Source organism: Esox lucius, chromosome 24 (assembly GCF_011004845.1).
Source record: "Esox lucius isolate fEsoLuc1 chromosome 24, fEsoLuc1.pri, whole genome shotgun sequence".
Taxonomy (NCBI): domain Eukaryota; kingdom Metazoa; phylum Chordata; class Actinopteri; order Esociformes; family Esocidae; genus Esox; species Esox lucius.
The window spans coordinates 7,302,204-7,313,533 of NC_047592.1; the positions used below are offsets into that span (position 1 = coordinate 7,302,204).

At 46.9% G+C, this 11,330-nt stretch overlaps 1 protein-coding gene across 1 annotated transcript; it reads left to right on the top strand.

The window, feature by feature from the left end:
- Positions 1-774: 774 nt before the first annotated feature.
- s100p (S100 calcium binding protein P) lies at positions 775-1,679 on the top strand. The gene is given in 2 exon segments (NM_001310918.1): positions 775-991; positions 1,350-1,679. Coding segments are annotated over 2 exon segments (279 nt in total). The 5' UTR covers positions 775-853; the 3' UTR covers positions 1,491-1,679.
- Positions 1,680-11,330: the final 9,651 nt, after the last annotated feature.

Genomic DNA, 11,330 nt, shown 5'->3' on the forward strand with positions numbered 1-11,330 from the left:
TGACTTCCAGTTTCAGTAAGTTCACACACCTTCAGACCTTCACACCTTCAGCCTGTGCACAAAACCACTTACAATGCAGACTGCTGAAGCTGCTCTGTAAATGGGTGTGCACATATGGGTGCTTGGTTAGCGCTCTGGCTGTTCTCAGCAGCGAGTGCTATGTGGATGAAAGGTTTGCGCACCGGCAAGATATAGGTCGTTTGCCTCCCTCATTGACTTTTACTAGTGGTTTCTTCTCCCATTATTTAAATGGCTCAGAGGTTGCAATCAGCGTCTAGTGATTGAGCCATGCCATTCGCTAAAGAGGCTGAGCGCTGACCGGGTGGGTGGGGGGGGGGGGGTCAACAAAACACAGCATGAAATGAGTTAAACGATCGACGGTAAGACGAAAGGCAAACATTTTAAAGGTGTCCCCCCAATATGAAACACACTCCTATGCGTGAGGCTTATAACGGATGCCATGTGCCTCCACCTTAAAGAGAGGCGGCTCCAGAAACCTACCGTGAATGAGAACTCCTCTTGGATTCAATCTGATAAAATTGTTTTTACTGGAACTGGACTAGGAGGTAAAGTTTGCGATGGGCGTTTTTGGTCGATTGGGATTGTGTTGACACAACCGCACACTCCCCAAAATCAAACACCATCAGTCAGTGTCAAATCCCTAGATTAGGGCGGCCACAGAGGGTTTGGCTAGTTATTTATTGATTTGGAAAAAACAAACAACACTAAGACGTGAGAGTATAAAAGCCGGCTTACGCCCCGGCCCGTGACTTCACGCCTCTCTTCCCGTTCAGCCACCGAAAGTTGCCGAGGATTTGTGTTTGTCCTAGCGTTACCCTCACCAGTCGCGATCATGTCCCAGCTGGAGACGGCGATGGCCATCCTCCTGAGGACCTTCGACAAGTACGCCGGAGCCGAGGGCAACAAAGGCACACTGAGCAAGACTGAGCTCAAGACCATGCTGGAGAAGGAGTTGCCAGGTCTCCTGAAGGTACAGTACTTACAACACCGTAAATACGGCGGAAGGTTTATTTATTCCACAAGTCTTCATTGGCTCGCAGTTCAAGGGCACATCCATACGGACTGCTTCATTTAATTCTCACGAGGAATTGCTTCATGTTTTGTAAAGCTATATAAAAAGTGGCCACACGCGAAGGTGTGATGCAGCGGCATACTGTAAATACTATAGTTTGTATCACACGAACTGTGAGCATAGGTCTCTGGGATGAATCCAATTCTTCCCCAAGGGGACACTCAGACGACCTCTCCCTTGTCCTCCCGGCTCTCCCTTGTCCTCCCGGCTCTCCCTTGTCCTCCCGGCTCTCCCTTGTCCTCCCGGCTCTGCGCAGGCCTCTAAGAACCCAGACGAGTGTGACAAGCTGATGAAGGCGCTGGACCATAACGGAGACTCCGAAGTGGACTTCAGTGAATTCGTGGTCCTGGTCGCTGCTCTCATGTGCGCCTGTCACAACCGCAGCCCCGCCAAATGAGCTTATTTGCAGGTCTCCCCACATGTAGAACGGAAGGAACACTATTTACATTGTTTATAATTAACTTTACACAAAAAGATTTGCAGTTAGAGTGCAGTATGTCCAAAATATCTCGGTTGACAGTAGTAACTGCACATTTACAGCAGATATGTTTATCCTAATTTTACTAAATAAACAGGTTTGTCTACCTAAATGGTTGTCTGCTTTTTATTTGTGGCTAAACATGTAACTCATCTTTGTGTAAATATTTTAAAAGGTGATTAGTGTCACTCACCATCATGCCCTTTTTCTCTTACATATTTTTTTTGTCTTTCTTTTGTGCACAGCTTGTTCAGACTTCTCACACTTTGTCTGCTGTAATAGTGGGTGAATAACACAAATCAAAGCCAGACTTTACAATGCATTTGAGAATATATTCATGGCCTCCTGTTGCTTTTGAAAAATATATCCAGTAGCTGTCACGGCTGGGTGTAGTGGAGTGTGTGAAGAACTTGGAGCCAAACGCAGGGAGGCGATAAACAAAACTGTATTCTCAAAAATAATAATAATACAACAAAGGCACGCTAAACACGGCGATAAAACGCTCAAACAAACGTGCCTCTCTCCACAATATAAAGACATAGAACAATACCACACAAAGACACCCAGAAACACAGGAACTAATATAGGCAACCTAATGAGGGAATGGACACCAGGTGTGTGCAATAACAAGACATGACAGTGCCGTGGGAGGAGGAGCGGCGTGGCTAGAGGACCGGCGACGACGCGCGCCGAATACCACGTCGGGGGGGATGGCGCGCGTCCTCGTTACAGTAGCCCTCAGGTCACACTATGAACCGAAAGAGATAAGAGTTAATAGCAATCTTTAGCAACATCAGAAATACACTATTCCACATTAATCGAATTGCCAGCCTTTTTATGGAGTGGAAATAGTGAACACCAGTTTTCGTTCTGAAGCAAACGCCTGTCCTTTGAAGACTAGTGTTTATTTTTACGCTTGTGTGGGTGTCACCATACATGTCGCATAACCTTGAAACAAACCACTATCGGAACTAAACCTCCATCACACCACATTGGTATCACGTATTGCACTTAATGGAACATCTCAGAGAAAGTTTCCTATCGTACGTTTTGAATAAACGTCATCTTTAACATTCTGCATGAATATACTGAAGACCGACATGACAGGTCAAAATACTCATTTGTGTAGTTGTACAGTTGTTTAGTATTGTTTGACATTTGGTTTTGACATAGAACTCGATTACAATTATAATTGGGCGTTAACCTAATCTCTTCATAGGAGTGCCAGCTAAATGATTGGAAAAATAATTTACCCACATCCTGGCTCATTAAAAAATCTGCCACTACTGCTCGATCTGAACTAGTGGAGTTCAGAGGTTTGAATATGAGTCAATGAGAGAAGCTTGCAATGCGGGGTATGTAGGGTTACTTGGCTCGCAAGGTGACATGGTATGTTGGTAGGGTTCACAGACAATAGCTGAATTTGCAGAGCTACAGTAGCAAGCAAACTGATTGTGCAAACTATTACAGTATTACAGCGCTACTTTTGGTATCCCCCTCAAAAATTGCTTATGAGAAGATTTTATGTAATTGTCCCCTCCAAACTATCGGGTTTTCACCCCTGCACTTGTGTATGTTCCCTGTTGATCAGCAAAGCTTTTGCCATGCAGGTGACTTACGGTGACACAAACACGCTACAGTTGTGTAACACAGACCGTGCGTGTGCTGCCCTCTAGTGGGGACAATGTGTACATCGCTCTTCTTGCAGAACGGCATTTAAATTAAACTGACTCGGCACACATCAGGTGTTTACGTTTGGTTTTTGTGTACTACAAGCGAATTGTAATAAATTACCCTAACAAATGATTTACGTCTTAGAGGGAGGGGCAAGAAAACGTCCCCGGTATCGTCAACTTCACGGGTAATGGCTGGGGGCTTGTAGGGATGTTTTGAAACGTGCCGAGACTGTAATCTGATTGCAAGGTCGTTAAGCACAACCTCTTTCACATGCACTCTCCCTTTCTCTCCCTCGATCCCTCCCTTCAACTCCTTCTCTACACCTCTCACCCCCCCCCGCAATCTCTACCTCCTTTGCTCTCTTTATCCCTTCATCTCCCTTTCTGTGTACACCTCTCTCTCTTCTGTCACTCTCTCTCTCTCTTCTCTCACTCACTCACTCACTCTCAGCATTAGGGGATTATCTCTGGATTAGGATCCAGAGGGGAGGAGTATGTAGTCTGGGTGTAAGAGCAGGGTGGACAGCGGAGCAGGATGAGTACAAGGGAGAAATTGTAGGAGGAAGAGATATGAGTGGAGGATGGAGGATGGGTGTCAGTTGAACAGACCAAGAAGGGAAGTTGAGATCAGAAATAGCAAAGCTTCTTGTTCCTCTCTATTATCTGTGAGCATGCCAGTGTCCCTGAAGCCATGCCGGTCATAACTGCTGTGTCCCTGAAGCCATGGCTGTCATAACTGCTGTGTCCCTGAAGCCATGGCTGTCATAACTGCTGTGTCCCTGAAGCCATGGCTGTCATAACTGCTGTGTCCCTGAAGCCATGGCTGTCATAACTGCTGTGTCCCTGAAGCCATGGCTGTCATAACTGCTGTGTCCCTGAAGCCATGGCTGTCATAACTGCTGTGTCCCTGAAGCCATGGCTGTCATAACTGCTGTGTCCCTGAAGCCATGGCTGTCATAACTGCTGGGTCACTGAAGCCATGGCTGTCATAACTGCTGTGTCCCTGAAGCCATGCCGGTCATAACTGCTGTGTCCCTGAAGCCATGCCGGTCATAACTGCTGTGTCCCTGAAGCCATGGCTGTCATAACTGCTGTGTCCCTGAAGCCATGCCGGTCATAACTGCTGTGTCCCTGAAGCCATGGCTGTCATAACTGCTGTGTCCCTGAAGCCATGGCTGTCATAACTGCTGTGTCCCTGAAGCCATGGCTGTCATAACTGCTGTGTCCCTGAAGCCATGCCGGTCATAACTGCTGTGTCCCTGAAGCCATGCCGGTCATAACTGCTGTGTCCCTGAAGCCATGGCTGTCATAACTGCTGTGTCCCTGAAGCCATGCCGGTCATAACTGCTGTGTCCCTGAAGCCATGGCTGTCATAACTGCTGTGTCCCTGAAGCCATGGCTGTCATAACTGCTGTGTCCCTGAAGCCATGCCGGTCATAACTGCTGTGTCCCTGAAGCCATGCCGGTCATAACTGCTGTGTCCCTGAAGCCATGGCTGTCATAACTGCTGTGTCCCTGAAGCCATGCCGGTCATAACTGCTGTGTCCCTGAAGCCATGGCTGTCATAACTGCTGTGTCCCTGAAGCCATGGCTGTCATAACTGCTGTGTCCCTGAAGCCATGCCGGTCATAACTGCTGTGTCCCTGAAGCCATGGCTGTCATAACTGCTGTGTCCCTGAAGCCATGGCTGTCATAACTGCTGTGTCCCTGAAGCCATGGCTGTCATAATTGCTGGGTCCCTGAAGCCATGGCTGTCATAACTGCTGTGTCCCTGAAGCCATGGCTGTCATAACTGCTGGGTCCCTGAAGCCATGGCTGTCATAACTGCTGTGTCCCTGAAGCCATGCCGGTCATAACTGCTGTGTCCCTGAAGCCATGGCTGTCATAACTGCTGTGTCCCTGAAGCCATGGCTGTCATAACTGCTGTGTCCCTGAAGCCATGGCTGTCATAACTGCTGTGTCCCTGAAGCCATGCCGGTCATAACTGCTGTGTCCCTGAAGCCATGCCGGTCATAACTGCTGTGTCCCTGAAGCCATGGCTGTCATAACTGCTGTGTCCCTGAAGCCATGGCTGTCATAACTGCTGTGTCCCTGAAGCCATGCCGGTCATAACTGCTGTGTCCCTGAAGCCATGCCGGTCATAACTGCTGTGTCCCTGAAGCCATGGCTGTCATAACTGCTGTGTCCCTGAAGCCATGCCGGTCATAACTGCTGTGTCCCTGAAGCCATGGCTGTCATAACTGCTGTGTCCCTGAAGCCATGGCTGTCATAACTGCTGTGTCCCTGAAGCCATGCCGGTCATAACTGCTGTGTCCCTGAAGCCATGGCTGTCATAACTGCTGTGTCCCTGAAGCCATGGCTGTCATAACTGCTGTGTCCCTGAAGCCATGGCTGTCATAATTGCTGGGTCCCTGAAGCCATGGCTGTCATAACTGCTGTGTCCCTGAAGCCATGGCTGTCATAACTGCTGGGTCCCTGAAGCCATGGCTGTCATAACTGCTGTGTCCCTGAAGCCATGCCGGTCATAACTGCTGTGTCCCTGAAGCCATGGCTGTCATAACTGCTGTGTCCCTGAAGCCATGGCTGTCATAACTGCTGTGTCCCTGAAGCCATGGCTGTCATAACTGCTGTGTCCCTGAAGCCATGGCTGTCATAACTGCTGTGTCCCTGAAGCCATGCCGGTCATAACTGCTGTGTCCCTGAAGCCATGGCTGTCATAACTGCTGGGTCACTGAAGCCATGCCAGTCATAACTGCTGGGTCACTGAAGCCATGCCAGTCATAACTGCTGGGTCACTCAAGCCATGCCTGCCATAACTGCTGTGACATGTGACTGACATGCAAGGCTGTGACGGAGGGATCTTTGATCTGATTCATACTACAGCATTGGAACACTGGGACAGGATCTACTGAGGCAGTGGGGTTAAGGGTAAAAGGGGTGTGGTTCAGGGTTGAGGGGGTGGGGTTGAGGTTGGAGAAGGGTGGAGTTGAAGATGGAGGAGGGTGTAGTTCAGGGTTGAGGGGGTGGGGATGAGGGTGGAGGGGGCGTGGTTCAGGGTTGAGGGGGCAAGTTATAGAGCGAGCGGACCTTACTAGTTACAGGTTTTCATCTGAACAGGGAGGTAAGGTGTGTACACATTCATCATGTGAGGGACCAGGGGACTCAAAGGGCTGAGTGAACATGGCTGAGTGTGGATGTCATCAACCTTCTTTCAAAAGGAAGAATCTTGAAATTTGGAGTGACAGTGAGCAGCGACTAGAGAGGAAGAAAACACAGAGAGGAAGGGAGTGAAAAGATCTATAGGTCATCTGTAGTTTCCATTTCCTCCACTGACGTTCAGCTGTACTCATCCCTATTCTGTGAGCTCACAGTGAGTCAGTTACAGAGCAGGAGTGGAGTGCCGAGCGGACGGGGAGAATGAGCGACAGAGAGAGTCAAATGAAAAAATCTGTAGGACAAAAGAGAGGAGGATTTAGCATGGGAGATGACAGGATACAAGAGGAGGAAGTATTAGCAGAGAGAGAAATACTGTTGCAACCATGCATAACCATCTACAGGAAGGTCGGGTCGGGTCTGAGAGGAGAGAAAACGAGAAATGGAGACAGACTAGGGGTCAGAGAGCTAGAGGCAAGATGTAGTGAGATAGGTTGACAAAACAGGACACAGTTAAGATAAGGCCAAGCGTATTGCCTCGTAATTACAAATGTGAAGACCTCACAAGGCTGCGTGGTGAACCATCATCAGGAAATGAGCTCATCAGAAGTGTCAGGCCCATTGAGGAAGTCTTCGAGGATGGGCAAGGTTTTCATACAACACCACTCGGTGAAATCCCAGCAGTGGCTGAACCACATCCCCTACAATATTGGCACTGGTTAGCAAAGCAATGACACATCAGTCCCAAATCAACGAGCAGCAAGTTCTGCACAGTCTGCAGTTTGCAGTTCAAGTCAGCTATAGAGAAGACAGACAGCACTGGAAGTAAATGGCCCTAACTAGCAAGAAAAACTGTCCCAGACAACAAACGATTAAGACAAAATGTTATATATCAACCCTTGGTAGAGTGGAATCGCCCTAGCTATGAATAGCAGCTTCAGAGGCATCATTTCTATTGCTGGGTTTGTTCTGACATTCGGGACACAAGGGACCATTCAAAGAAGCGTGCAAATGCTTCCATTATTCAGTAAATACACGAAGTATGCAAACAGGCAAACCCCTTTTAGTGGCTATCTGAAACATTATCTCCTGAACCAGATGTGCAAGACTGACTAACCGCTAATAATTAGTTACAGTGTCATCCTCTCTGTGTGTCGCTTGTTTAAACAGTGTTCTTGTGTATACAAACTTTATTACCGCACACTAATCAAAAAGAAAACATTATCTATTTGTTAGGGGAGTTGTAGCAGTAGTGGGGTTTTTCAACAGAGGAAAAGCCACAGTACAGCTAAAGGCAAACGGTATTAAGTCCTGTAAAACCAAAACGGTATAAAGTCCTGTAAAACCAAAACGGTATAAAGTCCTGTAAAACCAAAACGGTATAAAGTCCTGTAAAACCAAAACGGTATAAAGTCCTGTAAAACCAAAACGGGCCAGGGCACGCGAGGCCTTCCTACCGCCCATCCAGGCCTTTTCCTCACCAACGTGAACTTGCTAACACAACGGACGAGCAACAAGAAGTGATAAAAGATAGGACAGACGTCACCTCTAGTTTCTGCTTTTTTGGATTCAAATTTCTGACTCCACAGTGTCTTCTACCTGTATTACGCTGATCCAGAACAATGCAATACACAGAGCACATCAAACACCTACAGTGTGAGTCACTCTCTCACAATCTCATCTGGGGGGATAACATACAGCATAACCCTAACCCATCAACAAGAAACAACAGGGCGACCTGTGACACATCAACCGTAAAGTTCATCCTCACCTCTTTCATCACTGTCTAGTTTGTGGCTGTGTGGTGACGGTGGAGAGAGAGACAGGAGGACACTGTAACAGGTGATGAGAGAGAGAGACAGGAAGAGACTGTAACAGGCAATGGGAGAGAGACAGAGAGGAAGTCTCTGTAACAGGCAATGACCCCACCCCGTTCCATTCTGCCTATCAGGGTCCTAGCCTGGCGGACAATGTAAGTAGACCTGTCTTCTCCACGCCAGCGCTGCAGTTCAAAGCAAACACCTTAATTCACAGTAAGAGATCTGACGGATGTTCTATATTCTGATGCCACTCGGGTGTCACCGTCAGTCTCGGATAAGGTTTTCGGATCGGGGTAAAAGCCCTAGGCTGCCCTTGTTCAAGGAGTCATCAGAAAAAATGTGGGGGTTCACAATGGCAGCCCATTAGAGGAAATATAATTCCTGTTTACAGCGCTCCTGTTCATGCAACGCTTTGCATGGCATGTCAGTTCTCCTTGAAAATGTATGCATAATGATAATGTTGTTGACACAGTAATGAAGGGGTACCTCTTACACCCCTGTACATTTCTTTTAACTGCTGGCGGAAATATGTAATGTATATATAAAAGCTACGCCCCTACTAAGTCCCAATTCCCGTCCATGGCGCAGTCATTACTTTTACGGTGGCTGCATGGAAAACGTAAAGGCTGGTTAAAGCCATTCTATCACGTGTACAAACACGGCCGGAGGCTTCCTAATGCCCACGCAACTTGATAATTTACAGGGTCAAATGAGGCTGAAGGAAATAAACAGAAAAGCAACCTACAACCAACAGAAAATGCAAATGTTGACTTTTTCCTCTCTGCGGCTCCTTAATAATCCCTAAAGATTCTTGACTCACTCGTAATTCTGCATAAGTGTGTCTTTGAACCGATAGCTGGTTGACCAATGTCTTTATTGATAACAGCCAACAAAAGCAGGCGCGCAAACACACGCAGACGCGCAGATAACGGAGGAAAACAAACAAAAGAGAAGCTCTGTCATTAATTACAGCCTTCAGGCCGGGAGCTCACCGTTATCTTTCTTGCACTTGGGCGTACAGAAAAACACTTAAACAGGCTGTCCCTGCTGACAGCCCTTTATGCGGGAGTTGTAGCGTCACAAAGAGGAACGAGACACGCGGTGCCGGAACAAGAGCACCGTTCAATGTCAACAGAGCCTATATGGTCATTCTGACCTCACAATCTGTTGCTTCCATCTTAGGGCGGAGAAGAAAAAAGCATAGCTGTCGTCAGCCCCAAAGAGCAGAAGTGTAGCAATTTGCATTGGTGATGAAGGCCAGTGTGCGGATAGAGTGACGGGACCAAATTACTTCCTTGATCTTACCCGATTCACGCTGTGACACAATCAACTGTCCCACTGTCTATACCCACGTGAGGAGAAGCCGTACGTGACAGAGAAATGGGGACTTTGGCCTCCTTTATCACGCCAATTAGTCCGCATAAAGTCAATATAGCCGGACAACATTTACATGTCCAAGATCATGACTCCGTCGTGACATCATGATTTAAATTCGGCCGCCGCATTCTGCAAGGCAAAGTCCACATCTCTCTGTCTGAACATTTTAGGTGATTGTTTTTTTAAGTTGGAACCTGGATGCGAAAAAGCCTCCATTCCAGACGAAGTCATAGGGCATGTCAATGCTCAAGGCAAGGCAGTAGCATTCAGCTTTACACATAAGCCCTGCGTAACCAAATAAAATATATATACTATTTCGACCACACATATTTACATGCTTGAGACACACAAAAAGCAACACAATCAAAAGAAACAAACAAGCTCTGTATCTGTACCAGTAAGCCCAGGTTGGTGTCAACAAGCTCAAATACTTCAAGTATTTGAAAATTCTTCAAGTAAGAACTATCTGTTGACTCAATGCAGAAAAGACAGCCTTTAGGCAATAGCCTCCAATTGACCTGGCAATAGTATCCAAGTGAGGACTTCTGGGTTGGATCAATTGCTGAGGAACATTCTTATAACAGGGGCCCATGTGGAAAGGGGGTAGTCATAGCTGCCCATTCTAGCCCTGCTTGTGTGTTTGCTTATTATCCACGGGTACTACAGAAAAACCTCTAAAGTCAAACATAGAGCGAGGAATAAACATCAAGCGGGTAAGATGAAATGCAAAACATCTTGGGATTGTTTCCAAATGCACACACTAAACCGACACATGCATGTCGATATTTACAACGTGTTTTTAGCCCGATGAACTACATTGCACTAAAATCGATTTTACACTTATTTTACAATGAGTTTACACTTACGAGTTGACTGTATGTACAAATGCAATGCACTTTTAGTCAACAAAGTAGGCAGTATGCACTTGTAACTGTCCGGGAGCGGGAATATTTTGGCAAGACGGTGCTTGAATCCAACAATAAAAGAACGTTGCCAAGGAATGTGGAAGGGTGACTTACTGTGTGCATGTTTTCTTTTTCTAATGACCTTGGGTAAGGTTTTAAAATACAGAATGTGTTCTGCCTGTACAACTGCAACAATGACAACTGAAACTCAGAGCAGGGTTATATACAAAATTTGCTATGCTATATCCACGTAATGTTGAAAGTCTCCGGTTTTAACAATGTTTTACGCGCTTGGGTGATTTATTAAAAAGTGACTTATCACCTGTCCTAATAATACATAACAGTTAATTGCATGATATTCTATTGATTGTTTACAAAAGCTGGAGTGCCTAAAGAGAGACAGAGGAGAGAGTGGGGGGAGAGTGGGGGGAGAGTGGGGGGCGAGAGCAGCAGATAGGGAGAGAAAAACATGAGAGAGGAGAAGACAAGTAGGAGAGAGTGAGGAGATCCGTGATAATACAGTGTAAAGGAGTAAAGCAAGCGAGGGAATGAGAAAGAATGAGAGAAACACCAACATGCCAACAGCAATAGACAACAGTGAGCAAAGAACGAGAGAGAGAGGAACATTAGAGCCACAAGCAACATGATATTCATAGCCCATCAACCAGGAGTGAGGTAACTCAAGGTCTGCACGCACACACAAACCACTTCCCCAAGAGCAGTTATTGTAGACGCACAAAATAGGGATTTCTAGGGAGGCGGGATCTGTCCCTAGAGAACTTTCTTGGGGACCCTGGGTTAGGTTGGCTGCTGTCGTTACGACAAGAG